This window comes from Diabrotica virgifera, chromosome 9, assembly GCF_917563875.1.
Source record: "Diabrotica virgifera virgifera chromosome 9, PGI_DIABVI_V3a".
NCBI classification, from domain to species: domain Eukaryota; kingdom Metazoa; phylum Arthropoda; class Insecta; order Coleoptera; family Chrysomelidae; genus Diabrotica; species Diabrotica virgifera.
This window is the reverse complement of record NC_065451.1, coordinates 209,450,626-209,472,834: the sequence shown is the minus strand read 5'-3', so window position 1 is coordinate 209,472,834 and position 22,209 is coordinate 209,450,626. Positions and strand designations below refer to the sequence as shown.

Here is a 22,209-nt window from a genome sequence, read left to right as displayed (position 1 = left end):
GTAATTTTAACCCACCACCCCCTTCCCCCTGCCCCCACCATCAAAAACTTTATTTTTCGATTTTATTTTTTTTTTTTTTGGTGGGATGCAATCAATTTTAAAATTTCAAAAAATTCACACGCATAGTTAAGGCTTTTATAAAAAAACGTCTATTTTTTATAGACCTGTAGGTTATGTTTACATAACCTCAAAAAACTAAAAAAAATTTTTTTTTTGGAAAAAAATATATCTTTTTTTTGGGGATAGCTACAGATCTAATTTTTTCTTAGTCTTGTGTATTTTATCAAACACTATATTTTTAAATTTTTTCAGATTTTTCTGTAACGCTGGTCACCTTCAAAAATCCAAAAAACTGTTTTTTAAGGGGGTTTTGGGGGGTTTGAACGTGTTTCTCCCACTTTTAAATATTCTAAAGGACTCACTTACTTTAAGTTACATATATCCTATAAAATCGAAATTGATTTGATATATTATGAAGTCTATAAAATAGGGAAAATCCCCCAAAACCCGCCAAAAAGCAGTTTTTCGGATTCTTGAAGGTGGCGGAAAAATCTAAAAAAAATTAGAAATATAGTGTTTGATAAAACACACAAGATTAAGAAAAAATTAGACCTGCAGCTATTCCCCAAAAAAAGTTATACGCTTTTTTCAAAAAAAAAAATTTTTTAAATTTTTTGAGGTTAAGTACACTCTACCTACGGGTCTGTAAAAAATAGATATGTTTTATAAAAGCCTCAACTATGCGTGTGAATTTTTTGAAGTCTTAAAATTGATTGCATCCCAGCAAAAAAAATAAAAACGAAAAATGAAGTTTTTGATGGCGGGGGAAGGGGGTGGTGGGTTAAAATTACGCTGAATCTTATGTGTTAATCACATAGAACTTAAAAAAATAAAAAAAATTGAATTCTGTTATTAAGGGAGGGTACCTTTAAATTTATTTATCCCGTCTATAAGTGGAAAGTTTGATGCGCCACTGTAAACGCATGTGCCACTGAAAAGTGACGGCACAATGTTCAAACCTTTTCTTTTAGGTTCTACTATTTAAGTTATAGGGTCCCGTCGTGCCTAAAATGATTAAGAATTTTCACCTATAGCGGCTCTTAGTCTATTGTTGATTATTCTTAGTTCAACGCACCGAGAATGATCAAATGGTTTTCCGTTTCGCCTTTTATAGTGTCAAAGATGGTATACAAACACGTTTTGCTTGATACATTGGCGTACTCTAGACCAGGGGTCACCAATTAGCGGACCGCGGTCCGCATCCGGACTGTGGGCTAGTTTTGTGCGGACCGAAATTAAATTCAGAATAAAAGGTGTAGCAATTTTGAAAATGTTTGGCCATGAAATTGCGTACTATGTTTGGCTCAACTTATGTGTGCGAAGCCGCTTTACCAAGAATGAACTTTATTAAAAATCGGTACAGATCTCAGCTAACAGATGAATATCTCAACTCCCTAATGAAAATCAGTTGCACTAAACTCACTTCAAACAATGACCAAAAACAATCAGATATTATTAGTTTTCCTTTCCATATATGTTGTGAGGCCGCTCCTGAATGAAAAATGTTCTTATTCGGTTTCTTTTTTTTTTAAATGTCCCCTTTAAACAAATCAGAAGTATTTCTAGTTTTTTAGGTACTCTTAAGGCACTACTACACTTTAAAAGACCAAAAATAAGCATTTTTTCAACATTTTTTTCCTCAGAACCTTTATTAAAAATGAACATAAAACTAAAAATGCATACATTTTTATTTTGAACATAAAACTGTTTACACATTAATATCTAACTCTTGGAGAATACAAAAAATATATCTTTTTTCATTTATACACGTAGACTAATATTGTAGAGGGCGCAAAAGTCGAGGCCTCAAAAAAAAACAGTTCCGATGGCGGACAGTTAATCTCAGGATTGGGATATCTTATAGAAAAAAATCGTACGGCATTTGAAAAAGGAAGGTTTCTTACGTGACAATTTACCACCGATAGTGAAAAAATCGGCCGATTTTCTTCACTTTTTCATGATTAAAAAATTTTTATTTTTTGGTCAAATTGTCACGTAAGAAAGAAACCTTCCTTTTTCAAATGCAGTACGATTTTTTTCTTTCAGATATCCTAATCCTGAGATTAACTGTCCGCCGTCATTTTTCAAGGCCTCGACTTCTGCACCCTCTACAATAGTATTGAACAAGCATACATGAAAAAAGATATATTTTTTTCTTTCTAAGAGTTAGTTATTAATATGTAAAAAGTTTTATGTTCATTTTTAATAAAGATTCTGAGAAAAAAATTCTTGAAAAAGATGATTATTTTTGGTCTTCTAAAGTGTACTAGTACCTTAAACAAAAAAGGTCTCTTGTCATTTTTCTCAAAAGTTTTCGAATTCTAAGCGATTTAAAATCTGAAAAATGCGAAAATACGCATTTTTGAGGCTTGAAAACTCATTATGTAAATTATTAGATTTCAGGTTGCCATGTGCCTAAATTGAAGTTTATACATTTAATTTCAAGATTCTTATGCGTAGTCGGGGCTTATCTCAATATAGACCGTTGTTTTTTAATTGTTAATTATGCCCCTCCATTCGACTTTAAAGCTGCCGCGCGTCGCCCTTTATCGTGCGTCTCTGTCACACTTTATCGTGCGTCTCTGTCGCTTTTATACATATTATACATACTTATGCGAAAAATTCCCAACAAATACTTGAATTTATTAAAATTTTATAATTTATTATTAACATAGTTTTTTTAATCATTTATTTATTTATTAATTTAATTATTTTCAATGTGCTAGTTAAATAAGCCAATAAAAATAACGGTCTAAATTGAAATAAGCCCCGATTACGCATCAGAATCTTGAAATTGAATGTTTAAACTTCATTTTAGGCACTTCACAACCGCAAAAATAATAATTTACACATGAGTGTTGAAGCTTCAAAAATGCTAATTTTCGCAATTTTCGGATTTTAAATCGGTTAAAACTCGAAATCTATCAATTTTTGAGAAAAATGAAAAGATCTTTTTTGTGTAGGATGACCCAAAAATGCTAAAAACCTATTTTCGTGGGCAAAAAGCTGATTTTTTGGTTTTGTTACAAAAAAATTGTTAAATAATTTCGGCCCAAAAATTTTGCTAGGCACCCTTCTGATTTGTTTATAGGGGATAATTTTTAACAAGAATCCGCAAAGAAAAAAGAAATCGAATTAGAACAAACAGACACAGGTAGCATTAAATCCGGACCCCGGAAGTGTTATAGGTTTTCGAAACGGATCCTCATTGGGAATCTTTTTGGTGACCCCTGCTCTAGACAGACGATAAAATTATTATATTATCGTCACAATTTAAACACAAATAAATTTATTTTTGCTGGTAATTACTTGGTTGTGAGTACGCATTTCGTTTGTTTTCACATACCTATCGCAGAATAGCTAATTACCTTAAAGTGGATAAAAAAATTACAACCCACTCGAATTGTTTCAATCGGCGCTTTTGTTTAAACAATCTGTAACATTTTCAAGTAGTCACATGTGTCGTAAACATTTAGATAAAGGTAATAATATCACTGCTAATGACATAGTTGTGTAAAATTTAAGTACCTCTAAATTGTAAAAAATGTTTATCTTCATGGTTATACAATGGACTCGTACATAGACGATTTTTTTTTCGAGAGAATGTGCAGTCTCAAAATAAAAACGAAACAACATTTTAGAAGTCACCTGAATGTGCATGCGCTAAGTGGAAATTAGGAGAACAAAGAAAAATTGGCTTTTTGGGTCGTTTCATTTGCAGAAAAATTCCTAACTTCTCATGATTCACACAGTCTATATTTACAGATCCCTTTACAGGCAACTCTTACATAACATCTATAAAACTATGACAGTCGAATGGGAAAATACAACAAACAAAACTAATATCATAGAAATACGTAGAGTCGTAAGACAAGGAGATGTAATATCCCCAAAACTCTTCACCTTAGCCCTGGAAGACGTCTTTAAACAACTGGAATGGGAAGACATGGGTGTCAACATAAACGGGAACAATCTCATCACCTCAGATATTGCGATGATGTTGTCCTTATTACAACCAACCAAGAAGAACTAGCCACAATGCTGACTCAACACGCATCAGAGAAGATAGGATTAAAAAATGAACATGAGTAAAACCAAAGCCGTGACAAATACAAACGACAGAATAAATATAAATATAAATAATGTCAATATTGAGGTTGTTGACGAATATACAGGGTGTCCCGAAAAGATTGGTCATAAATTATACCACAGATTCTGGGGTCAAAAATAGATTGATTGAACCTCACTTACCTATATACAATAGTGCACACAAAAAAAGTTACAGCCCTTTGAAGTTACAAAATGAAAATCTATTTTTTTTCATATATCGAAAACTCTTAGAGATTTTTTATTGAAAATAGACATGTAGCATTCTTATCGCAGCATCATCTTAAAAAAATATTAAAGTCAAATTTGTGCACCCCATAAAAATTTTATGGGGGTTTTGTTCCCTTAAACCCCCCAAACTTTTGTGTACGTTCCAATTAAATTATTATTGTGGCACCATTAGTTTAAGACAACGTTTTTAAAACTTTTTTGCCTCTTAGTACTTTTTCGATAAGCCGATGTTTATCGAGATATTTTGAATATTTGTCGAATCCACCACATATTTGTATATGGTTAAGTACGATTATGGAGACCTGTTAATGATCTGAAAATTTATTTATAATTTACACTTTTAGGTATATTTTCAAAAAAAGCCACATCTCAATAAAATGTGACTTATCAAAAAAAGTCTAAGAGGCAAAAAAGTTTTAAAAACACCGTGTTTAACTAATGATACTACAATAATAGTTTAATTGGAACGTACACAAACATTTGGGGGGTTTAAAGGAACAAAACCCCCATAAAATTTTTATGTAAATATATTAAAAAAGAAGCCGCATCTCGATAAAAACTGGCTGAAATTTTTTTTTGATCATGAATATTTTTAGAAAATTTCCCTCGTCTGCGACTCGGGAAATTTTCAAAATATTCATGATCTCAAAAAAATTTCCGGAAATAATTTGACCTCTAGTGGTATTACTAGTGAAAATACATACACAAATTAATTCTTTGACAAGCTTGTCAAAACCAAACTTTCAATATAATTAGTTAGCATGACGACGATCTTGGTTTCCATGACGATGATTCAAAACGACTGTTATTGTCTACCGATTTGACTTTCGAATATTATGTCAAAATAATTTTATTTCATCGAATTGTCGCGTTAATTTCATTAAAACAGGAACACAATAAGATATATTTGAAATAAATTAGTAAATAATATCTAAATATTAGTTTATTGCATGTATTATAATTACTTTAAGGCCATATTAACATATCTAAATTAACACGCGTGCGGAAAAGTAAAAACCGCGTGCGGAAAAGTAACACGCGTACGGAAAAGTGAAACTTTCTAAACTAAAATGCGTGCGAGAAAGTAGACATTTTTGCAAGCTCGTAGAAAAATGGAGATTTGCGGGCCACAATGCAAGACAGGAAGATAAAAGATGGAATGCTGAACTACAAAACTGGAGACCGTGGACAGGAAGAAGAGGAAGACCTCAGATGCGATGTAAGGACGATATTGTAAAAGATACAGGAACTAACTGGAAAAGCGCAGTCAAAGACAAACGGAAATGGGAAGATGTGGGGAAGGCCTCTGTCCAAAGTTGGATAGAAATGGCCTAAAGAAGAAGAAAGAATATTTACCTTGGCATACGAAGGGGGTGTCTTAAAATATCCACCTTACAATCCCGATTTATAACTGTGTGATTTTTACTCGTTTGATCCATTAAAATAGTGACATCTACTATATTTATTGGGAATTATGACTTATTTCAATTAAAAACAATTTTATTTTTCAGAACCGTCCCCACTGAAATAAAAAAAGGCGATGACGGCAGATTACACGTTGCGTATAAGAACGATAAAGGAGAAACCGCCTCAGACATTTTCGACACGGTTCTTTTTGCCATCGGCAGAAGGGCTCTGACGAAAGAGCTACATTTAGAAAACGCCGGCGTCAAAGTTGCTGGAGATGGAGAAAAGATTGATGTGGTCAACGAACAGACCAACGTACCCAATATTTATGCCGTAGGAGATGTTTTATATGTAAGTAAATCATGTAACACTATAAATTAGTAACCACAATCAATAATTCAGTATGTTTTTTTTACTACAAAAATGTGGTTATGCCATTCAAGATTTCTGACGTCAGAAACCCACAGCGTTACCAAAACATTAGCATAGTGAAATAATTTATTTACTTAATTTATTTGTCTCGATTAATTTAACTTATGGATGGATGATGTTGGTCTGACCAACAGGGTAAGGTTGGTATGGGTACCAGGACACACAGGTGTGGAAGGCAACGAACGGGCTGACGCCCTGGCATGACGGGGCTCATCCACTCTGCCTGTGTGACCCGAACCTGTGATTGGGGTGCCCTTCAGTACTGCTCGGGATAGTCTCAGGAAGCTCCTTCTGCGAAGGTTCCAGGACTCCTGGGCCAGTTGTGGAGGTTTGAGACGGGCTAGGCTCCACATAGTGGGGCCATCCAAAACTCTCACAGCCCAACTGCTTCTTCTAGATTGTAGAAGATGCTATTGGTGGTCAGTATGATCACCTGCAGACTCCGACGGCACCTTCATCTGCTTGGACTGGCGGATGGCTCACGGTGCCGTCTTAGTCCAGGGCGCATCTGTTTTGAGATGGACGTTGAGAGGTGACTCAAATTGTTTTGCAGAAATTGCTTGAAAATAACTCACATAATAATATTTGAGTTATCCTCCCACTCAAAAAGGTCCGGAACATTGTTTAAATAATCAAAATGTCAAAAAATGAAGGTAAAGTCGATTTTTTCTTCGTTTTTTAATTATAACTTTAAAAGTATTCATTTCCGAGAAAAGTTGTACTAACATAAAAGTTACGTAATTAGATTTCCTACAATATAGAATTGGTTAATCATTTTAAAAATAGTGACCCTTGTTGCAAAATAGCAATAATTGCGAAAAAAACATAAAAAAAACAATATATATACAATAGCACTAAAGGCCTTAGAGGCCCATGGCTTGAAAAGTTTGTTTTTTTTTCTTTCTTCATTTTCACGTTTCTTTATGTTTCTCTGGCTTGATATGTGATTTTCCTCCATTCCTTCCTGTCACTCATTTTTCTTTTTTGGCCCTCTAGCCCCATTCTTTCCAAATCTTTTTCGACGTCTTGCTTCCATCTATTTTTCGGCCTTCCTCTTCTCTTTCTTGAAGTTATAGTGTAGTTTAGTACCTTCTTTGGAGTCCTCGTGTTTGGCATCCTTTCAATGTGACCTCGCCATCTGAGTCTCTGAGCCTTTATCACTCCTATTATATTAGGTTGGTTGTATAATTGTTTTAACTCATCATTTGATCTTCTTATCCATAAACCGTCCCTTATTTTTCCTCCATATATCTTCCTTAGTATTTTCCTTTCCCAGATCTCCAGTAAATTTTGTTCATTTTTTGTCATTGTCCATGTCTCACTGCAGTATGTTACTATTGGCTGTATAGTTGTTTTGTATAGCTGTACTTTTGCCCTTCTTGATAGAAACTTGCTTTTCAACATTACATTAAGCGCATGTACACTTCTATTGCCTGCCATTATTCTAGCTTGTATTTCTTCTTTAATGATAGGTTTACGTGATATTATTGCCCCTAGGTATGTAAATCTTTCTACCATTTCGAATTCGTATGATGTTCCTTCTTCTACTTCTACTTTAAACTTTTGACCATTCCTAAACTGACCATCTGTCCACTCCATACATTTTGTTTTAGTTGGATTTATATATAGTCCCATTTTCTTCGCTGCTTTTACTATTCTCTGTACCATCTCCTGTAGCTCTTTTTTTCCTCTTGCCAGTAACACCACATCATCCGCAAACGCCAAAACTTGGTGTCTTCTTTGATATATGAGTCCTTCTCTATTGATTTTTGCTTCTCGCATTATTTTTTCTAGGCATAAGTTGAAGAGTAAAGATGACAGAGGATCGCCCTGTCTTAATCCTTCGTTTACTATAAATTTTTCTGATGATTGATTGTTTATTTTGACTCTGTTTTCTGTATTCTCCAGAGTGAGATGTATCATGTTACGTAGCTTTCTGCTAACTCCCAATTCCTCAAGCGCCTCTTTTAATTTCTTCCTCTTTATTCTATCGTATGCTTGTTGGAAGTCGATGAATAGTGCTATCGTTGGTAGGTTGTGTTCATAGCTTTCTGCTTGTAATTCTCTGATTACGAATACTTGGTCCGTTGTGCTTCTCCCTCTTCTAAATCCGCACTGATATTCGCCTATTATATTTTCAGCTTCTTTTTCAAGTTTGTCTTTTATTGATTTTCCTAGGATTTTGTATACGGTATTTAGTAAAGCTATTCCTCTGTAATTACTGCATTCTGTTTTGTCGCCTTTTTTATGTAATGGGCAGATAATTGCTTCCTTCCAGTCCTCTGGTATTCGTTCTTTTAACCATATATCTTTTATGATTTTGTGTATCCAATCATTCAGCAATTTTCCACCATATTTCATCATCTCTGCTGTTATGTTATCGCTTCCAGGGCATTTGTTGTTTTTAAGATTTCTAATTATTTCTTCTAACTGTTCATTTTCTGTCTCTGCTTCTATGGATTCATTTTGGTTTGGCTTATTCTTGCCATTTAGTAATTCGTCAAAATACTCTTTCCATCTCTCTACTATTTCTGCTTCGCCGCTTATATTATCTCCAGCTTTGTTTTTAACGAATATGGGTTTTTGCTGGTATCCTCTTTTCTCGTTTCTGGCACCTTGATACAGGTTTTTTATTTCTTTATTTCTGTAGTTCTCTTCTATTTCTTTTAGCTTATTATCTAAGTGTTTTCTCTTCTTTTCTCTCAACAACATCTTTACTTTTTGTCTTTGTTCTATATATCTATCATGCGTCTCTGTTGTTTCTTTCTTGATCATTTCCATCCTTAATGATTGTCTTAGTTCTATTTCTTTTTGGCACTCTATGTCGAACCACTCCTTCCTCTTTTTAATCTCTTGTTTATTACATTCTTTTGCTGCTTTGTTCATTACTTGCTTTATGATTTCCCAGTTGTTCTCCGTTTGTTCTTCTATTTGTATCTTTTTTAGTTCCCTTTCCATTGTTTCTCTATATGTTTCTTGCTCTTTTTTTGTTGCAAACCGAATTGGTTTATTTATACATTTCTTTTCTTTTCTTTTAGGCGTCGCCTAAAATAATTTTCATGTCGTATCTGGGTATACTTTCGATTGTTCTATTTAGTTCACTGTAAAAAGATTCTTTGACATCATTATCTTTTTCTTCAGATGGTGCGTGAATATTTATGAGAGTGATTTTTTGGTATTTTCCCTTGATCCTGATACTACATATTCGATCTGATATTGGTTTGAATTCTACTATTGCTTCCTTTAGTTCTTTTCGTAGCATAAAACCTGTGCCTAATGTTCTATTCTTTCCGCCGCTATTAAAAAACACTGTATCTTCTATTTCTAATATATCATTTCCCAGCTGTTTCGTCTCCTGCAAGGCTACTATGTCAAATTGGAACTTTTCGATTTCTCTCGCTAGATGTTTAAGTTTACCTTCTCTATATGTGCCTCTTACATTCCATGTTCCTAAAAGTAAGTGTTCTTTTCGACATGTTCTCTTGTGTTTTTGTCCGGTTTTCATTTTTTTTTCTCTTTTGTCCTTTTTTTGAATTATCGTTATCCTTTTTCTGTACTTGTGTCGTCATCGTTATTCCCATGGTACAATTGTCTGCTAGTTTTTTGATGTTGTTTTGATCATTTTTCCTTCTTTGTCGTTTTTTTTTGCGAAAAACGTAAAATGCGAATACTTGTTTTTATGTTTTTTTCGCAATTATTGCTATTTTGCAACAAGGGTGACAATTTTTAAAATTCTTAATTAATTCTATATTGTAGGAAATTTAATTACGCAACTTTATGTCATTGCAACTTTTCTGGGAAATGAATACTTTTAAAGTTATAATCAAAAAACGAAGAAAAAAATCGAATTTTTCCTTCATTTTTTGACATTTTGATTATTTAAATAATGTTCCGGTCCTTTTTGAGTAGGAGGAACGAGGAAAACTCAAATATTATTATATGAGTTATTTTCAAGCAATTTCTACAAAAAAATATGAGTCACCTCTCAACATCCAAATGTACTAATATTTTTACAGATGCGGCATGGTCTATAAACTTCAACAGTGACACTTGATTTTTGTAGTAAAAAACTGTACAATAATTTTTCTTAATAATGAATTTGATTTTTTCTTGCAGAAAAAGCCAGAACTTACCCCGGTGGCCATCCTCGCCGGACGTTTCTTAGCTCGCCGTCTTTTCGGTGGCGCCAGTCAAGTTATGGATTACGAAAACGTGGCCACTACAGTATTCAGCCCCCTAGAGTATGGTTGTGTCGGCTTGAGCGAAGAAACAGCCATTGAACGATTCGGTGAAGACAACATCGAAGTCTACCACGGATATTACAAGCCCACTGAGTTCTTTATTCCACAGAAAAGTATTGCCAATTGTTACTTAAAGGTAGTCGCCCATAGAGAGGGTAATCAAAAAGTTGTAGGATTGCACTTCATTGGACCAAACGCTGGGGAGATTATTCAAGGATTTGCCACAGCAATCAAGTAAGTATATCATCATCCAACCAATTTACGTCTACTGCTGGACATTGCTCTTCCCCAATTGTTTCCATATAGCCTGATATCATCTGGCCGTCGTGTAGGTGGCTTTCCTCTACTGCGTTTATCTTTTGGTATCCATTCCATTAGCTTTCGTGTCCATCTCGAATCCTTCATCCTGGCGACGTGTCCTGCCCAGTTCATCAGTAAGTATACATATACAGGGTGTTAGTAAATAAGTATGAAAAACTTTAAGGGATAATTCTACATGAAAAAATAATGACAGTTTGCTCTATAGCGCACTGAGAGACGTCAAATTAAAAATGATTTTTGAATTCCTCGTTCAATTTACGACAAAAAATCATTCTTGTCTTTTTTCATATGCGGCGCCGTTTTTATACAAAAAAAAATAAAACATCTTCACGCTTACAAATTATTCGAGGTATATTCCATATGCATAGAAACTTATTTCAAATAAAAAAAATCGTTGGAACTTTACCGCGCTGAGCAGATGGGACGTGAATTATAAATTGTAAAATTCCCTCATCTTCCTTAGTCTCAGCATCCGTTATGGCTTGCAAATTGTAGAAGCCTCGGAGGTGTTACCAGAGAAGGTTCCCATTGTTTTCATTCTGGTGGGATGTAGAATGACATTTTTTGGATGTTGTTTTATGTGCTATTAGATTGAAAACTTAGTTTTTTGATAGCAGTTGCCGCTAGGGCATCCCTGCCATTTCGTTCGTTGCAATCCGTGACCATAGGCGCCCATACACACGGGCAGGGGGGGGCGTGGCCCCCCCTAGCTTTTCGGGAAAGAACAAAAATTAAATTTATATTACATAAACGTATTTTTGTCAAAAAATTATTGGATAATTTTGAGAGATAAATTGGAAACAACATATTTATTAATAAAAAAAAATTCACATATTGGATAGTTATTAATAGTTTAAGAAAATCTTTGTGTCTGCGACAGTGGTCTATATAGAATGTGCATAATACACATTTTCCACAATCAAGGTATGCTATTAACGAAAACATTGAAAGAGATTAGAAGCGTGGGAAACATATATACACTGTAATCGACACCCAAAATTATCAATTAAATGAATCATTTATAATACTGCAAAAAAAACCATATCAGCAAGAAATCCGATCTCTGACCGATAATCTTTGAGAACTGGTATAAAGTAATTATATTTTATATTTCGAAATAAATTCATACTGAAAAATAATTTTTGAAATTTATTGAACATAGTCAAATTTTAGTTTGCATAAGTATTTTTTTAGTAAGTAGATTATTTTTAAAGTGTGTATTATGATGAACAGAACAATTTTATTTAAATGAAAAACAGGTGATCTTTCATGATGAATGAGTGTTATATACAGGGTGTCCCAAAAGTAGCGGAAAGGTCAAATAATTCGCGAAATGAACATCGGATCGAAAAACTGAAAAATATGTGTTCAATAATTTTCAAAAATCTATGCGATGACACTAAACAAGTCCACCACTTCAACCCCTGGGTGTGGAGCGGGGGGTAACTTTAAAATCTTAAATGGAACCCCTAATTTTTGTTGCAGATTTGGATTTTCCTTGTAAAAATAAGCAAATTTTATTCGAGCCATTTTGCGAATTGTGGATGCATAGCGCTATAATCGGAAAAAACGGTATATCGTGATACCATAGCAAAATTATAGAAACGGTCTAATATCTCGAGACATATACTTCCAAATAAAAACTAAAAAACATGTGTTTAATATTTTTCAAAAATCTATGGAATGACACCAAACAGGATTTTTCATTCCACACTCTGGAGGTGGGGTGAGAGTTAACTTTAAAATCTTAAATAGGAACCCCCGTTTTTTCTTGCAGATTGAGTTTCCTCCTCAAAAAATAAGTAACATTTATTCGAACTTTTTTAGAATTGTTGACGGATGGCGCTATATTCGGAAAATGCGATTTATTTGCGCCATCTATCAACGATTCTAAAAATGTTTGGAATATGTGTGCCTTATTTTTCGTAAGGATTCTAAATCTGCAAAAATAAAGGGGGCTCCTTTTTAAGATTTTAAAGTAAAAACTTGGTTTGACACATACTCATGGTTAGTCTGCTCGCCAAAGTTGAAGGAAAGGCTTTGCAAGCATTGTATTCTTTTCAAACGGGTTTTAAAGAGAGGTGCAATTTTTGAGGTACCCATGACATTTCCATTTAAAAACTTGGTCTAATGTTTAAATGTATGAATAATTTCTCACAACAGGGTTCAAACTAGGTTTTTTAGGTGGTTTAAACTACAGTAGACTCCCTCTATAATGAGAACTGAAATGGTGGACTAATTTCGTTATAAGCGGATCTCTTTATATCAAACAATAATAATATTGAAATGTTTTGATGCCTCTTACGTAGTTAATTAGATGTCGATGGTCAACCTGAACAGTGAACAATATGAGACTTCGCCGCCATAAATTGTAAATTTCCTGTAGTATTCAATATCGGTCGATAAACAGGCAGATGTTTATTACAGGTGGCCGAGTTTATTACGGCACTGGCCTCGATAATAAGACAGATGTTGGGCATTTCTATGTACAGGTAGTTGGGGCATTTATTTATTTATGACCATTACAACGCTAAAAATAGGTAAAAACAAGTATTCTTCGATTTAAATTTTCCTCGTTATAACCAAATATGCCTCGTTATAGAGCGTTATAGTTCAATAGGAATTTCATGGGACACCTAATGCACCTCGTTATAAGCGAAACCTCGTTATATCCGTGTTCGTTATAGAGAGCGTCTACTGTATATATTGTCATCCGAAATATACAAAATGTAATGTGCAACATCTTCACGTTTGGCCCCCCCCTAAAAATTTTTATATGGGCGCCCTTGTCCGTGACTGCACGCCGGGGTTTGTTTTGGTTGGATCAGAGAGAGCAGCATGTGTGCCTCCTGATGAGAGACTAATAAGTTTCGAAATCGGTAGAGGTGCTTGCTGCACTCTCTGATTGAACTGGAATAATGATGCGGCTGTAGTTTCGTGTTGCAGCGAAATTGAAAATAATGATTCATTTTTGATTTTTTATTTCAAATACTTTGTAAACGTTAAGATATTTTATGTTTTTGCATAAAAACGGCGCCTCATATGAAAAAATACAACGACGATTTTTTGTCGTAAATTGAACGAGGAATTCAAAAATGATTTTTAATTTGACATATCTAAGTGGCGTACTATTTTTTTTTTTTTTTTTTTAAATTCGGGCCATTACCCGTACGCGCGCCAATGGTGAATATAAAATTACTCTGTTACCTTTAAAGGAGATAATTTTGAACATTTGTTGTAGCCTTACACATGTTAAAATCTTTTTAGAAATATTTTCTGTTATTGTTCTAGTTTAAAAACTTAATGGCTACGACTACGCATTTGCTTCTTCCATTAAGTATTTGGGAATGATTTTGGATCGTAAATTGACTTGGAAATTACATATTGACTTTATGATAAATCGATGTAATAAGGGTCTAAATTTTCTTAAATCAGTTTCAAGGATTTGGTGGGGAGCTGATGTTGAAACTTCCTTGCTTTTCTATCGATCATATATTAGATCTATAATTGATTATGGTAGTATTCTATATGGCTCAGCTTCTAAACATATTTTAAACAAAGTAGACGTTGTACAGAACTTAGGACTCCGTATCTGTTTGGGAGCTATGAAATCAACTCCAAATAAAGCTTTACATGTAGAAGCTTTAGAAATTCCACTCAATTATAGAAGGAAATATCTCAGCCAGAAATTTTTAATGAAAATTCGTTACCTAAATATCGGTCTTTACCAAAATATTAACAAGCTGAATGTAGCGGATTTAACTAATAAATACTGGAAGCTAAAGAACTCTCCTCCACTTTGCGAGGCTTTTCGAGATCTGTTAAATTTTGACTGTGATTTTAACATGATTGATAGTTTTGGACTTAAAGATTTTCATTATTTTTTACATACAGTTAAATTAGTAAAACCAAGTTACCATGAAAACAGTAATATTAGCTCTAACATCTTAAGAACATTTTTAGATACTTAGCCAGATTCTATAAATATATATACAGATGCATCTAAGACCTAAGACGTTAGTTGGCACTGGATGTGCCTTTTTCATACCTGCTACTAAAACAGAAAAAATATTTAAGTTAGGCCATGATTTTTCTATCTTCACTGCTGAAGCCATAGCAATTTATGAGGCTCTGCAATATTTTAAAGAATCAGAAGATATATCTGCAACAATTATTTCCGATTCACTCTCTGTTCTTCTTGCTATTCAAACTATAGATTTTCCCAATAACAATTCAAATATTTATATCCTACTAATTAAGAAAATCCTTTTTGAAATTCATAAAAATAAAAGAAGAGTGAACTTTTTATGGGTTAAGGCTCATATAGAACTAACGCATAATGAATATGTTGATAGTTTGGCTAAAAAAGCTATTGAATATGGTACTTCACATAATCGTAAGTTTTGCATATCTGACTTAGTTAACACTATTAAGCATCGAGTTAAAAATCAGTGGAGTCAATCATGGCGAGATCTTTGTAAACAATCCAAATCTCAGTATTCCCTGATTCAACCTTCTGTTCCAAATATATATTGGTTTAAAAATTATGTAGTACCTCGAAGATATATAACAACATTAATTAGAATGAAGTTTGGACATGCATGTTTCCCTCTACATCTAGCAAGAATTAAAGTTTTTGATTCAAATCTTTGTACAGAATGTCAGAAGGTGGGTGACTTAAATCATACTTTCTTTGAGTGCGCAAAATATATTCCATGCACGTATAATTTAATCCAAGATTTAATAAAATGTAATGTTTTTTCACCTTTCAATGTATCCTATCTATTGTCTCTGAACAGCAAGAATATCCTATCTATTGTCTCTGAACAGCAAGAACATATATATGATTGTTTAATGAAATTTATCTGTGAAACTAAAATTAACCTCTAAACTTATTAATCCTGATAATTTGGTATATTATGTACATATGAAAAAAGAAGAAGAAGAAGATACATAATGGAAAATGTGGTGAGCAACTTGGACAGTCCATAGCGGCCAGCTTTTGAACTCAGTAGAGAGCTGTAGAAGAGTTTGCTATGGAACTCTAAGGACCTCATTGCCTTCCTTATGTATGAACAGAAAACAAAAAAAGTTGTGACTGGCTAAATGACACCCAAGTCTATGCCATAAAAAAAAAAGAATGTGTGTGTACTTTGTACGCACGTAAGAAGTTATACTTCTATTATTATGATTTCAACGAAATTGATATACTTAACAGGTTATTTGTATTTTATTTAAATATTAAACTAACTTTCTTTACCTACCACTTTTAAAAAAATTTTATTAAAACGATACCAAAAATATAAAAAATATCGTCGGCTTACTGCCAAAACCAACTAACTCCACTTTTTAAATTTTGGGAAGTCTACCTTTTAAACTTTAATTTAAAATGTAAAATCGTCTGAATTTAAAAAATGAAATATATTTTTGAATAATAAATGCAACATATTTTTCAGTTATTAAATTATTTTTTAAATTCAGACGATTTTTCATTTTAAATTAAAGTTTTAAAGGTGGATTTCTCAAAACTTTGAAAAGTGGAGTTGGTTGGTTTTGGCAGTAAGCCGACGATATATGAATCGTCCGGGATTTGAACCCGGGACCTCTTGATCTCCAGTCACACGCTCTACCACTGCGCTATCTCCCTTTTGCTTTGACAGGTTACAAGATTTCTCATACATACTGACAAATTTAATACAAAAATACTTTAAATAATATACTTACTATTATTATAAAATATCTTATTCCCGAGGAAGACAAATCCAAAGAAACAAAAATTATAATAAATATATTTACTAAAAACACTAATATATTCTTTTCACACCTTTTTTGCACTGATATATTTATACATAACTAGAAAGATTTAGCAACTAGACGCCATACTGTCTGTGTGCGCATGCGCGCAGTATTATGAAATTTTACTCTCAATCGCGCCTAAAGAAGTATAACTTCAAAAAAAAAATTGTTCTAGTTTGGCATTATTATATTGGAGAGTTCTTGATAATGTATTACGAAATGAAAAATATGCGCAAAGATGTTTTATGTTTTTGACCATACGAAAAAAAGACAAGAAAGGTTCTTTATCATAAATTAAACGTGGAATACAAAAATAGTTTTTAATTTGAAATATCTCAGTGGCGTACTATTTTTTTTGTTTAAAAAAGGCGCGCCAATGATGAATATAAAATTGTTATTTGTTTGCCAAAAAATGCGCATTAACTACCTCTTGAAATCCAATCCAGTCTTAGAGCAATAAAAAAATTCGCAGTTTGAAAAAAAAATTTAACACCCGGTATCTAGGAAACGAAGCATTTGCGGACATACGTTTATCAAGCCAACTGTCATTATTTTTTCATGTAGAATTACCCCTTAAAGTTTTTCATACTTATTTACTAACACCCTGTATACCCCAGGCTGTGGGTGAAAAAACGTGATATAATTCAGGAATTTTTGAAACCTATCAGGTGTTGTAAAGGACGATGCCAGGAATAACTTCTACTAAAATGTAACCAAAAATATTGTGCGCTTTTTTTCTATTGCGATTTTCATTTGTTAAATTTGCAATTTTTAATGATTTTTAATTTTGCAGCTTAGGATATTGATTTTAAAGAAAAACTTTTTAATAGAAAGTTGTAGTAAATTAAAAAACCTACAATTTGAGCTATGGTAAGTTTAATTTCGTTAATTGGTTATTGCAAAACAGCCTGCGAAAGGTCCAAAATGGCCGTTTTTTACAATTGCATTATTTATTGTACGAATAATTTTTTTTTACTTTTTAAAGCTTTAAAATAAAGATCTTTCAATTCCAAACATAAAAAAAATTGTAAAGCCAGATTAACGAATTTGTTGCTTAGATATTATAAATTGTTTATCCCAAGAGGTCAAATGTCGAAGGCTATAACTTTTTGAAAAAAAAATCGTAGAGAGTTAGTGAAACATCCAATCTCCTTCTAAAGAATTATGTTTTCATATTCTGATGTAAATAAATGCGTAAAACATTTTTAAACCTCTAATTTTTGGGTTTGAAAATAAGGGGGCAAATTTCGTTAAAAACATTTAGAGCTGAAGCGGCCCTGTACATCCTATGAGTTTTTAACTTACAGATTATTGTTGCTGAAGATGAAACGAAGATTTTTAAAAAAATAAAAAATTTCTACGACCAACTGAAGCTGAGATAATTTTTGGGTTTGAAAATAAGGGGGCAAATTTCGTTATAAACATTTAGAGCTGAAGCGGCCCTGTACATCCTATGAGTTTCTAACTTACAGATTATTGTTGCTGAAGACAAAACGAAGATTTATAAAAAAATTAAAATTTTCTACAACTAACCGAAGCCGATATAATTGTTTTTTTTTTTTCTTAAATCGTAGTGCCTTTATTTATAACAATTAAGAAATTATTTTACAGTCATTGGCTAAAGAAAGACTTATGTTGTCTTAAAATAAAAATTATTATAAAATATAATTATATTTAATTATTAAAAATTATTTTTTAAATCGGTGCTTTTGCAAGCGGCCGAATTTTGCAAATCGCCCGGCTCGCTTCAAATCCGCGCGCTCGGAAAATTTTTACGTAACTTGTATTAAATTTTGACAGAAAACAATTTAATAATATCACCATTATAATATACAGTCTATTTACCACTCTATTTGTTTTTCTTGATAAACTTTTATATGTGAAATCCAAAAAGAATAGTCACTACAAGAAGAAAAAGTTTTATATTGTATATTATAGTAAGAAGTAACATTATTATTATTATATTTATATAACAATGAAAAAATTAAAAATATACTTATATATTTCATATATATGTATCATTTTTGTAATATTATTTTTTCAGAAATGAAATTTCATATATAAAAGTTTATCAAGAAAAACAAATACAGTGGTAAATAGACTATATTATAATGATAATATTATTAAATTGTTTTCTGTCAAAATTTAATACAAGTTACGTAAAAATTTTTCGACCGCGCGGATTTGAAGCGAGCCGGGCGAATTGCAAAATTCGGCCGCTCGCAAAAGCACCGATTTTAAAAATAATTTTTAATAATTAAATGTAATTATATTTTATAATAATTTTTATTTTAAGATAATATAAATCTTTCTTTAGTCAATGACTGTAAAATAATTTCTTAATTGTTATAAATAAATGCACTACGACTTAATAAAAAAAAACAATTATCTCGGCTTCAGTTGGTTGTAGAAAATTTTTATTTTTTTATAAATCTTCGATTTGACTTCAGCAACAATAATCTGTAAGTTAGAACTCATAGGATGTACAGGGCCGCTTCAGCTCTAAATGTTTTTAACGAAATTTGCCCCCTTATTTTCAAACCCAAAAATTATCTCGGCTTCGGTTGGTCGTAGAAATTTTTTATTTTTTTATAAATCTTTGTTACATCTTCAGCAACAATAATCTGTAAGTTAAAAACTCATAGGATGTACAGGGCCGCTTCAGCTCTAAATGTTTATAACGAAATTTGCCCCCTTATTTTTAAACTCAAAAATTAGAGGTTTAAAAATGTTTTACGCTTTTATTTACATCAGAATATGAAAACATAACTCTTTAGAAGGAGAGTAGATGTTTCACCAATTCTCTACGATTTTTTTTTTCAAAAATTATAGCCTTCGACATTTGACCTCTTGGGATAAACAATTTATAATATCTAAGCAACAAATTCGTTAATCTGGCTTTACAATTTTTTTATGTCTGGAATTGAATGATCTTTATTTTAAAGCTTTAAAAAATAAAAAAAAATTATTCGTACAATAAATAATGCAATTGTAAAAAACGGCCATTTTGGACCTTTCGCAGGCTGTTTTGCAATAACCAGTTAACGAAATTAAACTTATCATAGCTCAAATTGTAGGTTTTTTAATTTACTACAACTTTCTATTAAAAAGTTTTTCTCTAAAATCAATATCCTAAGCTGCAAAATTAAAAATCATTAAAAATTGCAAATTTAACAATTGAAAATCGCAATAGAAAAAAAAGCGCACCATATTTTTGGTTACATTTTAGTAGAAGTTATTCCTGGCATCGTCCTTTGCAACACCTGATAGGTTTCAAAAATTCCTGAATTATATCCTGAAATCGACCTATTTTTCACCTACAGCCTGGGGTAGTATACTAAAGCGCTGGTTTCCTCGAAAGCGGCACCGACAAACTGCGACCGTAGCACTGCGATGAATTACGTCAGATTACGGTGAAAAATTCAAGGTTCTTCACTGCGGTAATGGAATGTCCAAACTCAACAAGCGGTGGCTTCCAACGCATCCTTGTAAACCACCGCTATTATTTTTGATGGTACATTTTTATGACGTCATTCATCGCAGTGTTACGGTCGCAGTTTGTCGGCACCGCTTTCGAGGAAAAAAGCGCTTAAGGATTTCCAGTTTTCACTTCACTCAATAATTCTCTCCAGTTGTTTCTGTTTTGCCAGTCCCCTTCCTGCAGATTTATTCTTTCCATTGATTCGTCCACTTCATCTTTGAAAGGTCTTCGGGGTTTGCCTCTCTTCCTTCTATCAGGCTCCACTTTGTTATTCTGTTTATCCAACGTTTTTATGCTGTTTTGACATATCCGTAGTAGCTTCTGTTCTATGAAGTATATTATTATATCTCAGTTACTCAGTTCATTCCCATTCTTTTCTTTTTTTTTTGTGTGTGAATTTGATGGCCTTGGCTGAGCCAATTAGCCAGACATTTTATTTTAAAAATAAACATTTTTTTTTCAATAGAGGAATTTTTTCTGTATTTCTAACTCTAAATATATGTACATAACAATATAATATACTACTATCTAAAAATACACTGTTTTGGATGTAAATTTTTTTTTGTATATATTTATTTTTTTTTGTACTTTTTTTTAATTGTTTTTGTTTACTACGCTAAGACATAAACCCGATTCAACTTGGTTTACTCCGATTTTCTCCTTTATATAAATTGCTAATTTTTTCTTTATGGTCTTTTCAGATAGTCTACCTATAGCAGTGGCGGATCCAGAAATTTTTTGGGGGTGTCATGGATCTGGAGGGTGATTTACTTTTTTCTGATGCAAGGTCACTTAGTCTTACCACCCCTAGGATAAGTGGGTTTTCAATTATTTTTTGAATGGCCTACATTTTTTTTTGTTTGACAGCTCTCGGTTTTTCTTTTTTTAGGATTATTGAAATATTTATATTCGTCTGGAGGGGGGGGGGGTCATGACACCCCCCATGGATCCGCCACTGGTCTATAGACGACATGCTGATTACTTAATAGTTTTAGTAATTTTTTTCTATTTCCTGATAAAAGATTAAAACTATAAATGTGTTTCTTCATTTTCAGATTAAATTTAACAGTAAAGGATTTAATGGAAACTGTAGGCATTCATCCAACCATAGCAGAAGAATTCACGAGAATCAATGTCACAAAACGATCAGGCAAAGACCCCAACCCTGCGTCATGCTGCAGTTAAAGAAAAAAAATACTCATTTCCAAATATTTTTATTTTTGTATATGTACAGCCTAGTTAAGGTCATCCATCACTTTTGTATTAGTAAAATAAACACCTTGTCGCACCCCAGAAACTGTTGAAATTAGATTTTTGATTTAAAATCCTATAAACTCTGTTAAAACGATATTGTATCGTTGATCGTGAATGAAAATAAATAATTCTTATTATTTTTATTGTTGTTTCCCTTAACCTTTTAAACGCCCACGTTTCCATTTTGGGAACATAATAAAAAATATGTTGTATTCAGAAAGTGTTCAAAATTTTTACAAATATTGTAATAAATATGCTTTCTGTATGTCCCATTCTTTATATAGCCACACGTTTCATTTATTATTTTTTTAATTGCTAATTTTAAATATTAACTTTCTTTTCTAAACGAAAATATTATGGGTCATTTACAATTCTTTTTATACGAAACCAGATGGTAATGGCCTATTCAGTCTCGGTTTAAAAATTCCCCATTAAATAGTTACCTTATCAGACCTTACGTCAATGAATCACTTTTTGAATGCATTCGAGAACGCTTCTTGACAGAAATGTTTTCAGCTTTTAAAACATCAGATAAAGGACCAGCCTGTTTATGTCGATAAATTAGTCTTCAACGTAAAACCACAGACATGTGTTTTTTTTCAATATAGTCACAGCGGGCATCCGGCGCGGACACATCACCACACTCGCAAAGAATAACAAACCCTCTTTCGAGAAATATTCACGCTATTTTACCGACACAAATAAATATATTATTGACAAGTTGTTGTTTTTACACTTATTTTAATTTAAGTTAATTGATTCCGTTAACCACCAACGGAACATTTATCCTCCCATCATTAGCGCTATCTACTATAATCAGATCGCAGTGGTAAAAGAGAACATCTTTTGAAATAAGTACAGATTGAGAGGGGCGTCAGG

At 32.6% G+C, this 22,209-nt stretch overlaps 1 protein-coding gene across 2 annotated transcripts in view; it reads left to right on the top strand.

Moving 5' to 3' along the window:
- The window catches only part of LOC114327638 (thioredoxin reductase 1, mitochondrial), a 55,434-nt gene extending 33,963 nt beyond the window's left edge, over positions 1 to 21,471 (top strand). For both annotated transcript variants that reach the window (XM_050662375.1, XM_050662374.1), the window contains exons 5-7: positions 5,910 to 6,156; positions 10,354 to 10,712; positions 21,132 to 21,471. In XM_050662375.1, coding sequence (XP_050518332.1) covers positions 5,910 to 6,156; positions 10,354 to 10,712; positions 21,132 to 21,261 — 736 coding nt within the window. In that variant the 3' untranslated portion in view covers positions 21,262 to 21,471. The remainder of the gene's footprint in view (positions 1 to 5,909; positions 6,157 to 10,353; positions 10,713 to 21,131) is intronic.
- The last annotated feature ends 738 nt before the right edge of the window (positions 21,472 to 22,209 follow it).